The sequence below is a fragment of the Triplophysa rosa genome, unplaced genomic scaffold (genome assembly GCF_024868665.1).
Source record: "Triplophysa rosa unplaced genomic scaffold, Trosa_1v2 scaffold228_ERROPOS374949, whole genome shotgun sequence".
Lineage (NCBI taxonomy): Eukaryota > Metazoa > Chordata > Actinopteri > Cypriniformes > Nemacheilidae > Triplophysa > Triplophysa rosa.
In genome coordinates this window covers 54,649-76,666 of record NW_026634243.1, presented here as the reverse complement: position 1 = coordinate 76,666, position 22,018 = coordinate 54,649, and the positions used below count along the sequence as shown (strand labels likewise).

The following is a 22,018-nucleotide window of genomic DNA, read 5'->3' as shown; positions in this document are numbered from 1 at the left end:
TTAATCGATCCCATGGTCTAGTAGCTTGTCTCATATTTTTCTATTCTCTACTCATACCACTCCGTTAATAGGTACCCGACCTATTTATAGTTTGCCTAAAGTTCCCCCCTCCTCTGACACTTCATCAGTGTCTTTAGTTACTTTTATAGGACCCAAATACAGTAGGCAAGTGGCCAAGCTTCCTGGTTGAACTTCATCATGTCCCACGCTGAAGGAATCCGTCATGTCTCTGATCATGTGACAGAATTCAGATTAATACATGCAGATGACACATGGAGCAGACGGACTACAGACTGTGAAGATGTGAAAGGACAACTCTCAGATGCCAAACTGTGAGTACGTACATGAATTACAGCAAACACTGATATCACTTCAACCTCACTGTTAGACCGGTGACTTAACCATTATTGAATCGTATTTATTTGAACATAAAGGAGAAAAAACACATTCGAAATTTGCTCCGTGAGGTTTTTGAAGTTGTGATTACAGTATTTGTGAGGTGTTTGCTTCATGCTGAAATGCTTTTCTATTTTAGGAGTCGACCTTAGTTTACAGCATGTGTGTACCGTGGGGCGGGTGGGTGCTTCTTTTCTTAAGCTTCTGTCATGGCATATGTAATGGTATTAATACTGTATGGAAATACCAAATTACTTGGATAAAAGAGAGACAGGGGCAGTACTGAATTTCACAACTACTATGTCATTGTATATCTTGTTAATGATATAGATTTTATATAGCCTAAAACATCCCTCACACAGCTGAACTAATCACTAGCAGTTCAAAAGAAACATCATTTGTTTCTTAACTTGGAAAAAAATGCTTATTAAGAAGCATTTTTAGCTAATAAAGGACTATGAAACAGTCGATTGTCATGATATTCAACAACTATTTGTAGTTATGCTCATAGATGTAAACAAGTACAGACTAACGCTTAACTTTGCAACTCATCCGGTTAATAGGGGATTTCAATGCATTGGGAAAAACACAGTTCTTGAATCAATATGTGACACAACTTGTCCCGTATTTTTGGTCAATAAACTGTTGGTAAGTATGTTTTCTTACCAGTAGCCTGCGTGCTCATGGCATCTTGTTGACACAGACACAGCTTTGCTTTTGCACTTAGTTTGTACAACCGAATCAGCTGCAGCCTTACATTGGCGAGATGGCAAAGCCAATCATACAGTCCTAGTAGCGATGTGAGCTACGGAGGCGGGAAAATTAACGATTTGTGTATCACAATCTGCGCTATTTTTACAGAACGCGGGATCCATTTTTTTTTCAATTAAATGATTCCTGGATAAATAAATGTAGATTAAAATAAGTATAAGTATAATAAGTACATAAGACACAGACGGACATCAGAGGTTATATATTGTATGTGTAGATTCATTGTTTGGTCGAAATTATTGGTAGGGACAATTTAGTGTTCTCTGGATTTTGCGACGCCCTTGCACGCCACTGACTGTTTTAGATTTTTATTTGTGGTTCCGTGTCCAATAAATAATCCAAACGTTTTTATTTAAATTTGTAAATTAAATTTAATTGGCAACTTTATTCTACAATAGTAAATAAACTATAAATGCTTTGGCCCCACAGCTATGAGTCACCTACAGAACATGGAGTTACCTGGATGGTGGTCAGTCCCATCATCTTCACCTATCGAGTCATGCAATGTGAAAGATTACTGGACGCAAGCAATGATACCTTACTTTTTGGCCACATCTTTAATCCTACTGAGCTTCAAGCTCTTAAAACCAACATCAACGGAATAAAACGATTCATCGTAATCGATGATACAGTTAACAAACTTTATGGCTCACAGGTTGCAGCATACTTTGAAGCAAGAAATGTGATTTACAAGATCCTGCCTTTGCCAACAACTGAAGAGAACAAATCTATGCTACTCGTGACCAAAATCTTGGAGGAGGTCCATAAATTCGGTATTGATCGTCGTACAGAGCCAATCATCGGCGGCGGCGGGGTATGTCTTGATATTGTGGGTCTGGCCGCATCTCTGTATCGGAGACGTACTCCGTATATTCGTGTTCCTACTACTCTTTTGGCTTATGTTGATGCCAGTGTGGGGGCCAAAAATGGAGTCAACTTTGCCAACTGTAAAAACAAGCTGGGGTCATACGTACCCCCTGTGGCAACGTTCCTGGACAGGACTTTTCTGCGCACTCTACCACGCCGCCATATTTCTAACGGGATGGCTGAAATGTTGAAGGTACATTTACTGCACGAATGAGAGTGAGTCAGTTTCACAAAAGATATGTACTGTAGTCAACACTTATTTAAAAATTTGACATATACCACAGTACATGATATATCACAGCATAAAATTATTATGCATTTCTTGTCGTTTATTTATCTGAAATCTTAAGTATACTTATTACTTGAAAGTATTCTACACTTGGTTTGTGGTTGTGTTTACTCTGTTGATTGAGTAACCTATTAAATACTTTTTTCACAGTTTTACTGTCTTAATATAAATACATAAAGGCGGGTGCACATTGTGAGATTTTGGCCAAGATTTGTCCGTCTCAGACAAATGTTGAAAATCCTAAACGGTTTCTAAAATCCTAGGCCAAAATCTGTAGTCTATAATCGCTAGTTTGACAGGTTTGGCAACAACCGATAATGATCACTGTGATCAAATTTGTCCTCCGATAAAATTCTGGCAGTGTCAGAATTTTTGAGCTACTGTCCTGTAGTGTGGTGTCTCGTACGATGACCGTCAAATCATAAACCAATGGGAGCACAGTGATGCAATGATGCAATTGATACCCAATGATGCAATTACTTCGAAGGCAACAACAAATCAATATGTTAAAATGTCAGCCCCTTTGTTCCATTCCGAAGGGCTCATCCCTTTGTCCTAAGCCCTTCGAAGGGTTTAGGACAGGAGTGAGGAGTGAGAGCTTTGAAGTGTTGAAGGACGCAGGGGACCAAACACCTGTTTCTTGAAGTGCCCTTCTGCGTCATTATCCCGTGCCCATAAGGAGGCGCCGTCGCCATGCAAAGAATCATGGGAGCTCGAAGTGCCCATCAGTTGTACCCTTCGGAATCCGTCATTCCAAAGTGCCCTTCGAAGTGACCAGTTATGAGCACTTCGGGTTGGAACGACCCTTCAGATTCATTATCTTGATTGTTTTCAGTCCGAGGTGCCCTTCAGAGGGCGATAGAGAGCAACGATAGAGAGCCAGGTGGACTGTGCACTAGAAATAAAAGCTTTTGGAGTTATGGAGAGAAAAATAATGTTAATGTGATATTTCTTCACCACTATACCATGACAGGGTAAGAAAGGAAGCAGGAGAGATAGCACTGGAAATACAAGTGCCAGGTAAACAGCTACTTTGTTCTAAAACATGAGAGTTAAGTGATATAGTTTAGCAACAACACTCCAGATGAATCTTCTTGCGTATGTCCGTTTTTCGGTCTCCGCTGTCGTACAATCTGTCAATAATGATAACTGAGATCCGACATTGTGACATGGCTTATATCTGGGATAATGTTTGTACAGTGTGACAAGCAACAATTATTACGGATTATTTGAAATCACACAGTGTGCATCCGCCTTAAGAGTAGTTTTGCATACTTCGTATATTCAAAGAGTATTTAGTTTGATCAAATTGATAAAAGACAGATACAACTGTTTGATTATTTCCGAAAACAGGCGAGCCTCTGAAGCCTTGCGGTGGGTTGGGGGGCAGAACTACAGCACGAGCACACAATACATCATTGCATTATCCCTGCATAACTGTTGATTCACTATAAATTCGTGTTGTTTAGTTTATGCACATATGCTCCGATTGCCAACAAAACACAGAAATTTGACGCAGTTTCACTTACCGGGTGCAGTTCATGTCCGGCATCTTTTAGCGCTGGGCCCGGCCATCTATCAGTTTCAAACGATCTCCAAATCCAGTGTTATATCCACCGTTTACAGTATATTCCTCATTGAAATGCATTGAACAAACAAACACAGAACTTCAGTACAACAAACGAAGTGCATTGATGGGCATGCTCTTTGTCCCACTCTCGCTGGTTGACCCACGGGCATGCTTTTCTGGGAGAATTGTCCAATAAGGGACTAAGGAAAGTTGTTACGAAAGGGAATTTCATGTTCGAAAAAACCTGTACGAACTCTAGGGGGGTGGTTCGATCACAGAAATACTATGTGATACGTCCAACTCGTTTTTTTGACAAGTTGACCATGTTAAGCATGAGAAGCTTTATATTGTAAAGAAGTCAGAATTCATAAAACACTGTTGCACCACCCCTTTAAATTTGGACGTATTACAACGTAAAAATTGCTACGTATTTTTAGCTACAAAACGTAAAATATTTACAAAGCTTTTATATCATTAAGATATTTGTATCAGTGTGTTTTTATTATTGTATCGATAAGCGATTTATATTTTAAGACCCGTTAACCTACCCCCAAACCTAACCATTTTATAGCGAATATAACTGGGATAATGTTTGTACAGTGTGACAAGCAACAATTATTACGGATTATTTGAAATCGCACAGTGTGCATCCGCCTTAAATCTGCTTTGGGGTGGAATACTTCAAGGAAATAAAGCATTTGTGAAGATGATTGTGATTTTATTTGTACAAGAATTTATCTCAAATCTACTTAAGGTGCAGTTAAAGGTATATTTCAATTATAAAAAATGTATACCTAAATAGGAACATAATAGTATGTAAAAATATTCAAAAAGTAAACTAAGTATTGTGTTAAGTACACTACCTACAAGTATACTTGCAAACTACTTAAGTGCAAATACTGGTAATGCTTTAGATTACGGCCCGCAATGTACCACATAATTAAACAGGATTTACAGCGTAAGTAATTGTAACAATAATGTACCTCTACAGTACATATCTGTAGATAAAGCAGAACAATATGTAAAATTTGGGGAATAAAGAGAGAACATATTTATGAGGGAACTGCATGCCATATTAACTCAAAATATCAACATTGATTTTGTACGTTACACATTAAAACTCATTAAAATAACTCATAATAACTCATAATTAAAATAAATGATTTGTGACCAACAATCCTAAAATCAATCAAATAAAAATTAATCCTAAAGTCAAAACTCAAAAGTCAAATTTACAGTTGACAGACTGCGTGCTTCATTCTTGCTGTCACATAATTTCCCCTTATTTCGTGTTTGCTATAATAATGAAATAAGAACCTCGTACTTAATTAATATCCAAAGTAGCTTATTTATGGGTACATTGCAATTACAAAAATGTAGTGTGTGTTCACGCTAAGACTGATGTATAGCAAACTGCAGGTCATGCATACCATGTAATATTAAAATAGTTACCCCTTAGTTTTAAAATACTTAAAGTATAAAGGTTTTTTTTAATTTTCTGACTTCTTCCCCAAACTTTGCATATTGTTCCCCTTTACCTACAGATATGTACTGTAGATGTACATTATTGTTACAATTAGTTATACTGTAAATTCTGTTTAACTATGCAGTACGTTGCGGGCCGTAATCTAAAGCGTTACCCAAATACTAACTATAAGTGTATGCTTCAAAGTGTGCTACGAATATTGAACGAATAAACTACCAGCGTACATGAAACTTCACTGGTAGTTTCTTGCTCTATAAACAAAAAAATGCAGATGTAAACTTGTTGTATGCAAAGTTTGCCTATACGTTTTTGCTTATAACAGTATACTTAAAAGTATAATTCTATAAATAAAACATTGGTCAATTTAGTCCCAGGTAGTATTGAAATAAACACTTATAATAGTACTTATATTAGTACAAGTACTACTACAATGTTAGAATACTTGCTGCATAAAGTATACTTAGAATTATACTTGAACTTGAGTATCCTTCATAAAGCGAATCTTTAAGTACACTTATTTATTTATACTTAATTATTTTTGCTAGGGAACTTAATTTTAAATTACCCGAATGTAATGTATGTTGTGAAACCCATCACTGTACATGAGTATTTTCATCTATGTGTCACCAATGCCAGTGATCTTCCACAGATGGCGCTGATGAAACACAAAGGACTGTTTGAGCTTTTGGAGAATGATGGCAAACATTTGTTGGACACCAGTTTCCAAGAATCAGAAGAAACAATAGAAAACATGAATAAAGATGCAGCGAGAGTCTCTACTAGACTGGCCATAGAGACCATGATGGAGGAACTCGCCCCAAACCTGTGGGAGGATGACCTGGACAGACTGGTGGACTTCGGCCATATCATCAGTCCAGAACTTGAAATGGTGTGATTTATTAGGCCTCGTTAAAACTGTTCTTTACCAGTTAACGTTTTAAAAGTACGAAGAAGTTTCGTGATAAAGAGATACTACCCATAGATTTAAACTTCAATCATGGAATGACCCTATTAACCCCAGAGACACACATAATGTCTTGTATATCATGTCAAAGGCTTGAATAAGTTAAAAACTGTTTGTAAAATTCTTTCTTGAATACAGAAAACACTTCCAGCGCTGCTTCATGGAGAAGCTGTGAACATAGATATGGCTTTCATGATTTATGTAGCTCATGAAACGGGCTTGCTGACGGCAGAGGAGAAAAGTCATATCCTAGTGTGTATGAGGGGTCTAGAGCTCCCTCTGTGGCATGTGGATTGCACCGTGGACCTCATTCAGAAATCACTTGCTGAACGACTCAAACACTCTGCTGGACGTCTGAGGATGCCTCTACCTACAGGACTTGGCCAAGCAAGTATGTGGGAAATAAAAAAAGATGCCACAGAAATGAATGCTGGTATTTGAATGAAAGGGATAAAGAGAGCTTAGAAGTTCACCTGAGTGCTGTATTTCGGACTGGTCTCATTGTTTATACGTAGGTATTTGTATACGTAAAGTTTACAAGCACAAAATGTAAATTTTTGTCAATTTTTATTGATGCTGAAACGTTAAAGCGGATGTATCAAACGCAGAATCTCATATTAATCTTGAGTACCTATAGAGTACACTGTAAAAAAAAAACGTAAAAAAACGGAAAGTTTCCGGCAGCTAGGGCGCCGGAAAAAACCCGTAAAATTAACAGAAAATATCCGTTACATAAAATTACAGTAATTTTCCATAGTTATAAATACAGTTTTTAACTGTTATTTTACACAAGATTATTTTGTACTTCTTGACTTTTATAATGTTAAATTTAAGATCTAAATCACTCACGTAAGATCACTTACATATTGTGGGAATTTATGTAGAAACCATTAAAGTACCAATAAGATCACCGATTCAAATAATTTGCCTCAAGTTGAGTTTTTCAGGTTTTAATAAAAAAATAACTTGTTTTTAAACAGTAATGAACCAATAAAAAATTAGATCATAAATGCCATATATCAATAGACAATATATCAATAGAAAAATTAGTTAATCATTACAACAATTCACCAATATAAAAGTGCAACAATATAAAAATTACAACTTATACAAAAATTAAAATTTCATAAACTGCCTTAAAAACTAGACCACTTATTACCATGAAATTGTCTTGTCAACAGATGAGTCATGAAAGAACAAATAGACAACAGAAGCACATGTAGTTTCAATCAGTGACAGCCAATAATTTTAAGATAAGATAATGGAGTAGTATTTGACAATTTTTACTCCATCCATTCATAGTCTGCAATTTTGCTAAACCGTGAAAGAACCTTTGGACTGACTGCCTTTTGATTTCTTGATGTGTTCTTTACGATTTTGGATCCCTTCTCTGGGTTTATTTTGAAAAGGCATCTGTTGAATAAAAAAAATCAGTAAAAAATAAATAAAGGACTGTACCATAATTCTCTTGAAGGAATAGTTCACCTTCAAAATGAAAATTCTGTATTTACTCACACTGTTGTCATTTAAACCTGTGTGATTTTTGTTCTTCTGCAAAACACAAAAGAAGATATTTCGAAAAATGTTGGTTACCAAAAACCGTTGGTCCCCACTGACTTCTATTACATAGACACAAAACCAATGCAAGTCAATGGGGACCAACGGTTTTCTGTTACCAACATTTTCTTCTTTTGTGTTCTGCGGAAGAAAGTCATACAGGTTTGAAATGAAAAGAGGGCGTGTACAAGACAAAATTTGCATTTTGAAGGTGAACTTTCTCTTTAATATATTAGCAAAAAAAATATCAGCATGGTGGAGATTTGCACAGGGAATGGTTGGGTCGCGAGTGTATGTGATGATGATGTGTGTGTGTGTGAGAGAGTGTGTGTTTGTGAGAGTGAGTGTATGTGAGGATGATGAGTGTGTGTTTGTGAGAGTGAGTGTATGTGAGGATGATGAGTGTGTGTGTGTGAGAGTGAGTGTATGTGAGGATGTGTGTTTGTGAGAGTGAGTGTATGTGATGAGTGTGTGTTTGTGAGAGTGAGTGTATGTGAGGATGAGTGTTTGTGAGAGTGAGTGTATGTGAGGATGATGAGTGTGTGTGGGTGTGTGTGTGTGTGTGTGTGTCTTGTGTTACCATGTTGTCTCAATAAATAGATATGCTTTAAGAAAAGAGCAAATTATTTAATCCTACTATGCCTATAACCTAAAATACACAACATGCAAGCAAAATGGATCTCTCACTAAAAACAGTTTTGACATACAAACACGTTTGTTTACTACACGAGTTAGTATCATCACTATTAGTATCATCACCATGTGAGTCTCAAGAACATTTTTAGATTTCTTAAATCATTCTCCTGGTAAACAGTTGTATAGTTTTAACATTTGCGTTTAGTCAGTACAATGTTTTACACTTGCATTTCATAGAAGTAGTTTTGTTTTGTTTCTCACTGTTTTGTGAATATTTAAAGAGGACATGTGATGTGTGTTTAGAGTAACTTAATGTGATGTGTCAGTGACCTTTTGTTAGCTTCAATGTTTTACTAAACCTAAAGAATGAAACCAATGATCCGCATTTCAACTACTAGCCAGTAAATGTAGGGCAGCTTTTTCTTTTTCTGACACAATCTGCAGAAAGCTATAACACAAACATGGTTAGGCTATGGATTTGTATTTATTTATTTTAGTTTTGGAAAGATGTTCATTTTAACTTTTTCATAAATTTTTGCCATCTGTATTTCCTTACTTTACCGATTTATAATTAGTTGCATGGTTGCTTCTTTGACGTTTTTAGCTATAATTGTAAAGATTTTAAATAGTTGTTGGATTTTGTATAAAAATCTAATTCTTTAGTTTTTGACTTGTTCATTGTTTTTGGGTTCTTATTCAATTGTCTCGTTTTCCTCACTGATTTATCCAAAATGTCTCGCTTTAATGCTGGTCAGATCAGTTGTTCTGAGTTTTCTCACTGTTCGAGCCATTGGGTTGATGTATGTTTGCGTGAAAGTGACCTATTAGTCAGATATGGTGACCCACACCCGAAATGTGACCTCTGCTTTTAACCCATCCAGAGAGTAGTGAACACACGCACAGCAAGTGGTGAACACACGTACACCCGGAGCAGTGGGCAGCTATCACTGCAGCACCCGGGGAGCAAGTAGGGCTAAGGTGCCTTGCTCATGGGCACCTCAATCGAACCGGCAACTTTCTGGTCACGAGTCCCACTCTCTAACCATTAGGCCACGACTGCCCCCTTAATTTAATAATAAAAAAAACTATTTACATACCCCATCAACTCATTTCTTTCTGTCATTTTTTCCTTTGCAGAATAATCCAAAGAAGATAAAGACTGTGTACAAACTCTACCTCTGCACAAAAAGGAATATATCTGAAAAGTTGAAAGTTAAACCTGAAAATCCACCAACTGGAAAAAAGATGCAAGAAAAACCGCCACAAGACAGTGACACAGGACTTGTTGTTTCAACACTATTTAATAGTATGCTATTAAACTGAAGGAAAAGTAAAAAATGTTAGGCTACAAAAAAAAATTATAACTGTCTCTTTAATAGTCATCAAAAATCATCTTATTGCCCCATCAGTCTTTCTCTACAACCATCACTGGCAGACTCTCACTCATCAGGCAGACAATATACAACACACACAAGGCATCCCATTGTACCTTGCCATTTTTTGAAACTGTAGGTCACTATAAATTGTTTGGATTTACATCTTTTTGGCCAATATAATTGTTTGAAATTGTTATAGCTATCATCAATTTATTGGGGGATGTTTAAATTAAAAACTTTATTGAAATTAGTTTAAACATTTACAGTATATAAAATTGATATAATCTAACACAGATGTATGACAACAGACAATATATTCATTTATTATTGTGTTCTATAATTAATTTAATTGACTTCTTGAAATTTTTATTTATCGTGTTCATTTAGGTGATGTAATATTGCATCATGACAGAGAATCAGTGGTAATGTCATCACATTACATTGACCTCTAGTTAAGCAACAACTAAGGCTTAGCCTGACAGTTAGCCTGCCCCGGACCAGGCGAATTTCCCAGCGTAAGTTGCCATAGTAACTGAGTTAGAACTATTTTAAGTTTGCTTTATGAAACCGAATCTGTCACGAATTCAAAGGGGAAGAACCCAAGCGCAGGCAACAGCGGTGGTGAAGGGGTTAACAGATAAGTTTATTAACAACATAAACACCCACGAGGGGGTAACGAGGACATGACTAATAAGAAGAACAGAAACCAAAAAGACTTCCCACGAGGGGGCTAAAACAGCAAAACAAAAATAACTAAAAAAATGACACGACACAACGTCTTACAAACAAGGAGGGGTAAATAAGGCAGGGCAAGGTAAAACACAAGACTCACACTTCAGCACAAAAGCACGACGGTACACGAACAACTGCACAGGGTACACGCACAAGGTACAGGGTACACAAGCACCGGACAAAGAAACATGAGGGCATTTTAAAGGCAAGACAAATGAGGGATAATGACACAGGGCAGGTGGGAAACATTAGACACAGCAGGGAAGCAATACATGAAATGAGAGGGGCGGGGCCAATGACAAGACACGAGAAAACACATGGAGTGTCAAAAGACAAACACCCCATGGTTTTCTCACACAAAACCAAAGGCTTTGTCACGGCTCTGCCACAAGACCAAGAAAACCATGACAAGATAAGGCAGAGCCGTGACAGAATCGACTCACAATAAATCTGGTTTACCAAAATAGGCCTGGCTTATTTTGTAATCTTGTTTTATGGAACAGCCCTCTGGTCATAAAAACATGCAAACATATAGCTGTACAATCTTTATTCTCACCAGTGATGGTCTGCAACTCATTAACCCTTCACAAATCAGTGTCACTGTTCAATTTTGTTTAGAGATACACACACACACAAAATAAATATTAGACATTAAGATATTGATGTCAATTACAATAAAGTGACATGTTATCATTTGATGTAAAAAAAAGTGACACTGATTTGTGAAGGGTTAATGAGTTGCAAGCACTGGTGAGATAAAAGATTGTACAGCTACATGTTTGCGTGTTTTTATGACCAGAGGGCTGTTCCATAAAACAAGATTACGAAATAAGCCAGGCCTATTTTGGTAAATCAGATTTATTGTCAGTCGATTCGGTTTCATAAAGCAAATTTAAAATAGTTCAAACTCAGTTACTATGGCAACTTATGCTGGGAAATTGGCCGGGTCCGGGGCAGGCTAACTGTCAGGCTAAGCCTTAGTTGTTGCTTAACTAGAGGTCAATGTAATGTGATGATATTACCACTGATTCTCTGTCATGATGCAATATTACATCACCTAAATGAACACGATAAATAAAAATTTCAAGAAGTCAATTAAATTAATTATAGAACACAATAATAAATGAATATATTGTCTGTTGTCATACATCTGTGTTAGATTATATCAATTTGATATACTGTAAATGTTTAAACTAATTTCAATAAAGTTTTTAATTTAAACATCCCCCCAATAAATTGATAATAGCTATAACAATTTCAAACAATTATATTGGCCAAAAAGATGTAAATCCAAACAATTTATAGTGACCTACAGTTTCAAAAAATGGCAAGGTACAATGGGATGCCATGTGTGTGTTGTATATTGTCTGCCTGATGAGAGAGAGGCTGCCAGTGATGGTTGTAGAGAAAGACTGATGGGGCAATAAGATGATTTTTGATGACTATTAAAGAGACAGAGTTATAATTTGTTTTTTTGTAGCCTAACATTTTTTACTTTTCCTTCAGTTTAATACAAATATTTTATTGTAGGCTATAGCTGCTTGCTGCAGAGAAAGCATACTATTAAATAGTGTTGAAACAACAGGTCCTGTGTCACTGTCTTATGGCGGTTTTTCTTGCATCTTTTTTCCAGTTGTTGGATTTTCAGGTTTAACTTTCAACTTTATTAACTTTTCAGATATATTCCTTTTTGTGCAGAGGTAGAGTTTGTACACAGTCTTTATCTTCTTTGCATTATTCTGCAAAGGAAAAAATGACAGAAAGAAATGAGTTGATGGGGTATGTAAATAGTTTTTTTTATTATTAAATTAAGGGGGCAGTCGTGGCCTAATGGTTAGAGAGTGGGACTCGTGACCAGAATGTTGCCGGTTCGATTGAGGTGCCCTTGAGCAAGGCACCTTAGCCCTACTTGCTCCCCGGGTGCTGCAGTGATAGCTGCCCACTGCTCCGGGTGTACGTGTGTTCACCACTTGCTGTGCGTGTGTTCACTACTCTCTGTATGGGTTAAAAGCAGAGGTCACATTTCGGGTGTGGGACACCATATCTGACTAATAGGTCACTTTCACGCAAACATACATCAACCCAATGGCTCGAACAGTGTGAAAACTCAGAACAACTGATCTGACCAGCATTAAAGCGAGACATTTTGGATAAATCAGTGAGGAAAATGAGACAATTGAACAAGAACCCAAAAACAATGAACAAGTCAAAAACTAAAGAATTAGATTTTTATACAAAATCCAAGAACTATTTAAAATCTTTACAATTATAGCTAAAAACGTCAAAGAAGCAACCATGCAACTAATTATAAATCGGTAAAGTAAGGAAATACAGATGGCAAAAATTTATGAAAAAGTTAAAATGAACATCTTTCCAAAACTAAAATAAATAAATACAAATCCATAGCCTAACCATGTTTGTGTCATAGCTTTCTGCAGATTGTTTCAGAAAAAGAAAAAGCTGCCCTATATTTACTGGCTAGTAGTTGAAATGCGGATCATTGGTTTCATTCTTTAGGTTTAGTAAAACAATGAAGCTAACAAAAGGTCACTGACACATCACATTAAGTTACTCTAAACACAAATCACATGTCCTCTTTAAATATTCACAAAACAGTGAGAAACAAAACAAAACTACTTCTATGAAATGCAAGTGTAAAACATTGTACTGACTAAACGCAAATGTTAAAACTATACAAATGTTTACCAGGAGAATGATTTAAGAAATCTAAAAATGTTCTTGAGACTCACATGGTGATGATATTAATAGTGATGATACTAACTCGTGTAGTAAACAAACGTGTTTTTATGTCAAAACTGTTTTTAGTGAGAGATCCATTTTGCTTGCATGTTGTGTATTTTAGGTTATAGGCATAGGATTAAATAATTTGCTCTTTTCTTAAAGCATATCTATTTATTGAGACAACATGGTAACACAAGACGCATATTCATCTCTCAAGAATTTCGCTTTTTATCAACTGATACATTTACAAATCACATCTTTATAGACTACATGCATTGTAGTGTATATATGACTTTCATCCGTACCTTAAGTAACACGTAAGTTTTGGATTGGGTGATGCACATGAACTTACCATTTGTTGATGCAGGTCTACACCGCTGAAAGACATAAGGTGAAGGTTAATTAATATTCTACTGATATGCATGTTTGAATTCAATTCAATTCAATTTTATTTATATAGCGCTTTTCACAATGTGCATTGTTCGAAAGCAGCTTTACAGGAACAAATAAGAAAAACACAGAAAGGTAAAACACAGCATAGTGCATGGTGTTTATAGACCAAGCAAGATCATTATAATAAATAATATCTAATAAATAAATGAATAAATAAATGCAGTCTCCCGGTGAGCAAGCCAACATGGCACTGCTCTGCTGTGGCGAGGAACCCAAACTCCAATGATGGAGAAAAAAAAAAACTTCGGGAGAAACCAGGCTCAGCCGTGAGGGCCAGATCTCCTCTGACGTGTCATAGCTGCACTCAGTGACCCCGACCAAAGCCACCGAGCAACGTCCACGAAGAACAGGGAGAGCCCACGAGCCGCGACCCAGGAAGCCCCACCCGCCGAAACCGTGCAGGTCCAACCCGGTCCCATTCCGCGATCAACAACAGACAACAGAGGAACAACCAGGGAAAAGTAGTAATGGCATAATTAACTTTATTCCTCTGTTGTCCGACATCGACCACAAAACAAGACCAACCAGACCAGACCCACACAGTCCCAACAAATGAAACGCCCCTAACCACAACCAACAAGCCCCCCCACTCCCCACAACACCCACCCAGCTACCTCCAATCAAAGTCACTGAGTGCAGCCATAACTTCAAACTGCTGTCTTGTGATGTAAGTTTAGCATTAAATACCAAGTATTGTAAATTTAGCATTTATGTGACAGGTAGTCCGTCTTTGCTCTCAGGTAGTCCATGTTTGCCAGTACTTATAGAGCAATCAAGAAAAGAAGATGAGAAGACCAAAAACATTTGTCAGAATCAGATAAACCTAGGCTAAAACTAGAGGTAATATCCAATCTTTTAAATGAAGAACTTTCTAAGAGTTGAAACCAGAGCACATCTATCTTGGGGGCTCTTTGTGTTTTTTAAACATTACAGCGTTTCACAAGACACATTGTCTACAGAAGTTGCACATTTCCCTGCATGTTAAAGCCATTTTTTGGTTTATCTGTACATTTATTTCAATTTTAAGTCTAGATTTTTACATATAAAAATAATTTTAAATGTAACTAAATTTTACCACTTACGTGTAATTCCCAATCCAGAACACAATCTGTCAGATCTGTCTGGAAAAAAACATAAAAAGCACTTTACACAGAGAAAAATATGGGGGTCCTTAAAAATCTTGCAGAGTGTATTTCTCTTGCTATTATTTTTGATACGTTCAGTCGGTATGTGTATATATAGTAAGTAAAGTATATTCAACACATGTTTTGAGTGAAAAGCATGCAACATAAGAAAATGCTGACAATTAAATAAAACATGCCCAGTTGAGAAGTTTTAGATCTGTAGCAAAACATTAAAAACATTTAACCATTTGTTTAACACTTACATTTAAATGCCCCTACAATAATGTAAAACAGAAACACTTACTGTTTGGACTTCTTGGATTTCCTTGCTAGATCAGATGTACAACACAAAATTTGACTATGCAGATGTTTGGTACTAAAAAGAAACAGTTACTCTAGTCTCACAGCAGTCTATCGCAGTCTCAGGAGTTAAGCTGTTAAAAAGTGGATGTGGGGGTGTTGAGGCGGTGTCCCCCTCAAAAACTCTTTACCTATTAACATAAACACATCCTTAGCTACAACTTATTTAACAGAAGCTATATACATTAAAAAACAAAAACATTGTAGTAGTAAATATGATACACCGAATGTCAAAAACGTGATTTATTACCCCTAATTTATTACCCCCTGCCAGGTTTATGATTATGACCTTTGACCGTACATCCTGTGTACATTTATGAACCCTTTGTTGTTGTTCAGGAAAACAGGTTATAATGTCCAGGCCTCGTTGTTTCACACACCCCCCTTCTTTGCTGTAGAGATAAGGATTTGGTTTGAGAATGCTTGGTCTTTGACCTCCTGTGAATGAAAGCAATAAAAGATGAGTTAAAGAAAATAAGAAGCACTGATGTTAAATAAAATAGCTAAATAGTGATTAACTGAAATAAGTTAAAAGATTCAGGTTTTAAGTTTAAAAAGAATGTGTCTGAGTTGGTTTGAGAATGTTTAGTTTTTGACCTCCTGTGAATGATGCAATACAAGATGAGTTAAAGAAATAATTAGCACTGTTAAATAAAATAGCTAAATAGTGATTAACCGAAATAAGATAAAAGATCTAGCTTTTAAGTTTTAAAAAGAACTTGCCTGTGTTGTAGGGTGATGCATGCAGTCAGTTGTTAAAATGAAAATGTAGTTACAACTATGTTGGGAGATCCTCTGTCCCCTGCCTACCCACACATCCCCTCCACCCCCAAACCAAGACGATGCTTTCACCCTGTCTGATTTGTAAATTAGGGTGAGATAAAGTAAAATGTTTATGCGTGTCCCAAACGAAGTTTATCTTTATGTGTTTTTATGACATGGTCATCAAAGGTTGGTTTTCTTCTGGTTTTCTTTTTTACGATCTCCATATCTAACCCCACACACCACATGGCAAAAACTCGTTTCCACCCCACCTGCCTGGCAGTGGGGGGTCCTATCCTCCAACATAGCATGAAATCTAGGGTCTGTCTTCTTATCATGTTATCCCAAACAAAGTTTATGTGTGTGTTTTTATGACTTGGTCATCAAAGGTTAGTTTTCTTCTGGTTTCTGTTTTTATGAACTGCCTATCTATCCCCACACACCACCTGGCAGAATATGGTTCCATCCTACCGGGCTGGCAGCCGGCCTGTCTGTGTCCCAACTCAGTGTGAAGTCTGTATGCTGCGATGGCTTTTTACAATTTATAGTGGTCAATTAAATGTTTATCCTTTTTAAGAGTTACCTGTTTTCGGGTTTTGAATCTTCTAGTGATGATGAAAGTGTTTGAGACATTGGTCTGTATTATATCAATTTGTCACAAACAGCCATTTGACATGCCCCGACATGTTCTTTCTGGTCATGGAAGAGTCGGTCCAAATGTGAGTTTTTGTTAGACTAAACAAGGCGATGTTTAGTGTTCAAGAGTTAAACCAATGAGTTAAACAATTAACAAAGTTATAGGATACCATCCTGTCTGATTAATCCTACAGACTTGCTGACTCCAGCCTGCTTTTCTTGTGCAGAACTTATACTATTTTGTTTTTATACTCTAGTTATTTAAGCTCATGAATTGTATACCTTCTTCTATTTATAGTGGTGAGTAAAATCACGCATTATTGTATGATTATATTCAGGTGGTATACACAAAACACTGTATACTTTTTACAATAGGATTACCTAAGTACATTTTCACAGATTTTTTGTTTTTACGAAAAAAAAAAACAATACATGTCTTTACATTATAATTCTTTAGACTTTTTGTTATTTTCTATTATTTGTTATTTAGTGTGGCTGGTAAACAGTTATATTTGATAATGTTTTGGTATAGTTTTCATATTATTGGTGTTGGGATAGTTTAAATTGGGGAGGTTCTTGTTTGTTCATGCAAATATCCAAGCCACGCCGCTGGGTCAGTGACCCCTGCCTCCTTCAGTCAAAGGTCTGTGATCTCATTTCGGACTATACATTGTAACGTCTGCTCTACGAAGCCTCTGCTCTCTTTTTAAAACTATGGCTTCAAATTTGATTGGTAAGTTTGTCTTTTTCATTTTTATTTTATTTTTTATATTATTTGGTTTATTATGATATCCTCATTGTGAAATAGTCTTATTTGTGTATCTTAATGTTTAACAGGAATTAAAAATATATATGTGTGTACGATGCAGGATTTTTTGAAACTCAGACGACATTTGACCATATTGACCAGCTTTGTGAGTATTGTTTTTATGTGGTTTTGCAAGTAAATTTGTGCTCGGTTGATTACGTTTTATATGTTTTTCATTTTACGCAAAATTTATTCCGAATAGTGAATGATGCATTGAATTCCGGATCTCAAAATGGCACAACCAACGGTGATCGGCAAGGTAATAATGTGTTATGTTAGATGCACATCTCTTTTCTGAAATATTGACTGTTACATGTTGTCTAAATCTGCTTGAAAACACGAAAACTTTTATTTATCTTTTATTTTACCTGTTGGGGGTAATATAGCATTAGTTACACAGCCGGGGTTTGCTGTTCCAACTACATCGGCAGCATCTTTAAGACCCATAAAGCGGTTAAGTTGAAGACGAAGAAGTGTGGCTTTAAAATCTATACCAGTAGCGCCACCAGTAGTGCCTCCAACACAACGTGTTCACACAGAATGTAGTAAAGCGGTTGGTAAGTGTGAATCTGATGCTAATTTGGAATATTATTATGGAAAACTATGTCATTGTGTACTAATATGTCTTTTACTGTGTCTAAACAGATTTCTACACAGATTTCTCCAGCCCTTTCACTTGCTGAGGGCTGGAGGTGACACAGTGACCTGGAGTACTGTTTTGGCGGACATCCCGGATGGTAGCAATGATGCGCATGGGTTGTTTGTACCAAACAACACTGAAAGCATCTCATCCGAGGATCCAGGGGAATGTGCAGAGGTTAATGTGAACAGAACTGCTACAGGGGAGCCTTCGGTGATTATTGAACAACCCCTACCGCCGAACCAGGAACACTTCACCCAGGAGTTATTGCTGGAGTTGCGTGAACATACCCGTGGGGTACAAGAAAATCTGAATTACGGATGTGTGGAACCATTGCTAACGAACTCTTTAGAGCAAGTAGCGGTAAATAGACTACTAATCAATCGCATGGAGTTTCTTCAAGGAGCATTGCAGACTGTAATCCAGAACCATGAAGCTGAAAACAGTCAAAGACAACTCATGGTAAGGTTGCTGGCAAATCTTACTCGTGCTATTTTACCCCATGGTACTTCTTAATTGTGGGGTTATTTTGTTATTTTTAAATTGTGATTATGAGTTGTTATTGTGTATTTTACACTGATTGCATGGTTTTTGATCATATTCATTAATATGTACCGAGTGGTTGCAATATGCTTGGTAATTCTTAATCGTGGTTTATTTTTAATTATGATGCAAATTTGTTAATTTTAAGCTGTGCTCTTGAGCTATTATTTTGTGAAAGGTATAAGGTATCGCTTTCCATAGATTTTTTTGCCTGATAGTGGGGTCATTTAATTTGATTTATACGATTTTTATTTTAGTGTGTAATCAGAGGAGAATCGGTTTAATTTGAAAATACATTTTTAAAATGGCTGGTAAAAGAGGTCTTTCAGACGATGATTTACATTGCCGTCAACAGATGAGCCCTGTAAGAGGTAGACATGAGCATTTGTCTGGGCAGTTACAAGACATTATCGATCATCAGATAGCTGTTTTGGGGCCTGCCTATCTAAATTTTGATAGGGTTTTACAAGATCTGTCGGTCTCAGAGGCTGAAATAGATGAATCATCACCCCCTAACATCTGTGAAAGGATAGAAGAAATTATTCATATGCAAAATCAGTATTTTGATACACAAGGTAACTTGTTACAAACCGGTAATGGTGAAATGAATAATTCTCCAGATCCATTGACAGATACCCCTATGGGTTTAAGTCAGAATGATGTAGACACACTTGTGCGTGATGGTGAAACAGTTGGTGATTACACCATCGTCCCAAGACCCTATTTTAATGGTTTAGAGATTCACAGAAATATGAATTTGAGAGAAATCACGTCCACAGATATGGCCGCTTACACTATATTCGTACAAAATGTTTTGTCAGAAATTGTGACGTTCTCCAGGCATGTGGGTGGTGAGGGGTCCTTTATCAATATCAGTCTCAGAGGCCCCAGTTTAAAATCGGATGTGAACACTATGTTGTGCGCCGACAATGGCTATGATGAGAGGTATTTTGTAGATCAGTTTGAAGCTGTCGCACAAAGTAATGATCAAGTGATGGCCGATGAAGATTTGCAATTGCATGTGTCCATAGCTAGAAGTAGGAATGGTGGTATTCGTAGGAAACTAACAGATATAGCCCATAATGAGGTGATTAAGAGAAAAAGAATGTATTTATTCTCCCCCAGCAACATGACAAATAATTTGTGTTTTGCAATAGCCTTGGCACATTTTCTAGATCCAGTGGCAGAGCATCATGACTTAGAAAGCAGGGCTAGGGATATACAGACTGCTGCAGGTCTTACATCTCAGGATTGTGTAGGATTTAATCATGTTTCAAGGTTTGAGAGGGGGTTAGATTTGAAGATTGTGGTGTATCACAGGTCAAGTGGCGGTAAGTTAGAGTTGTATAAAACCCATGACGAACCACATGCCAAGACAGTGTTTCTATACCTGTATGCCTGGCATTATCATATGATAAAATGTGTGGAAGCATTTGTTGGATCACCGTATGTTTGTTACTACTGTTACAAGGGTTATACAAACAGACAGGGTCATGATTGTAAATTTGTTTGTTCTGTATGCAATGACGACCAGTGCTTCAAACAGGTTAAAATGACGATACACTGTCCAGACTGTTTGCGATACTGTAAATCAGTATATTGTTTCAATGCCCATAAAAAGGCCTCTGATAGTGGATCTGATAGATCGCCTTGTGATACCACAAAATACTGCAAAAAATGCTGTAGGCATTACCATATAGCTGCAGACAAACCCCAGAAGCATAAATGTCCTGCAGAACGTTGCTTCCATTGTCGTGAGGATATAGGGCATGGTGGTACACATGAATGCTTCATACAGCCTACTCTGCTGAAAGAGATTAAAGGCAAATACATATTTTATGACTTTGAAACACGTTGTGATGATGGTAAGCATGTTGCTAATTATGCATGTGCTGTGACTTTTAAGGGTAAGGCATTTGAGTGGGGTGGTGAAGACTGTATCGAACAGTTCGTTCGCAAGTTTAGACGGCCAAAATATCAAAACTATACATTTGTGGCCCACAATGGTGCCGTTTTTGATAATTTCTTAATCCTGGAATATTTCTGCAGTCAGGGACTCATACTTGATATAATCATGCAGGGTTGTAGATTGACGTTCATGTATGACCAGGTTTTCAGTCAGCGTTACATTGATAGTTTCTCTTTCATGCCAATGGCCCTAGCAAAGACACCTGCAGCATTTAATTTGCCAACCACAGAGAAGGGTTACTTCCCCCATCTCTTCAATAGTGTTGAGAATCAAAACTATGTAGGGCCATACCCTTCCAAACATCACTATGGCTATTCGACAATGTCAGACAGTGCCATGGTAAAGTTTGATCAGTGGTATGACACACTTGAAGGGAAGGTCTTTGACTTCAGAGAAGAGATTGGTTTGTACTGCATGAATGATGTTGTTTTACTTCGTGAGGCTTGCATTAAGTACAGGAGAGAGTTCATTGAATGTACACAGTTAGACCCATTCAGCTTTATAACTTCCTATAGCATCCTGTTGTATGGGTGTCTTCAAGACTCACTTTCTAACCCCTAACACATTAGCACTGACTCACAATAACGCATACATACGTCAGCACAAGACATTCTCGAATGTTTCGATCGAGTGGCTTGAATATGTGAAAAAGACCCGCGATGTAGACATACATCACGCTTTGAATCACGGTGAAATGAAGTTTGGAGGGTTCTTTGTTGATGGCTATTACGAACAATCTGGTGTGAGGAAAGCCCTAGACTTTGCAGTTTGTTATTTTCATGGGCATAGCACATGTTTCAGACCTGATTACATAAATCCCCAGTCCAAAATACCTTTTGGAATACACTTGAAAATGTTTAATGACAGGCTTGAGGTTTTAAGAAACGGCTACAATCTTGATGTTGAGGTTATTTGGGAGTGTCGCTGGCGTGAGCTTAAGCAAACTGACCCTGATGTGATTAATTTTATGTCCACCTACTCTGCCCCTGAAAGATTGAAACCACGCGATGCTTTGTTTGGAGGCCGTACAAATGCTTATAAATTGTACCACAAAGTTGCAGAGGGAGAGAAGATTAGGTATGTTGATTTCACCAGCCTGTATCCTTTTGTTCAGTCTCGAAGACCTTACCCCATTGGCCATCCTGAATAATCTTTAAGGATTTTCAAAACGTTGAAGATTATTTTGGTATCATTAAGGCGAAGGTCCTCCCACCCCGAAGATTGCTCCACCCCGTATTAGCATACCGATGTGGTGGGAAGCTGATGTTTCCCCTTTGCCGTACCTGTGCAGATGAGCAAAGCAAAGTCATGCCTTGTACGCACACAGATGAGGAAAG

The 22,018-nt window shown here is 37.2% G+C and overlaps 1 protein-coding gene across 1 annotated transcript in view; it reads left to right on the top strand.

The window, feature by feature from the left end:
- The first annotated feature begins 198 nt into the window (after positions 1–198).
- The window catches only part of LOC130550055 (2-epi-5-epi-valiolone synthase), a 26,913-nt gene continuing 5,093 nt past the window's right edge, over positions 199–22,018 (top strand). Inside the window, exons 1-4 of the mRNA XM_057327397.1 lie at positions 199–332; positions 1,597–2,227; positions 6,029–6,268; positions 6,482–6,734. Coding sequence (XP_057183380.1) covers positions 199–332; positions 1,597–2,227; positions 6,029–6,268; positions 6,482–6,734 — 1,258 coding nt within the window. The remainder of the gene's footprint in view (positions 333–1,596; positions 2,228–6,028; positions 6,269–6,481; positions 6,735–22,018) is intronic.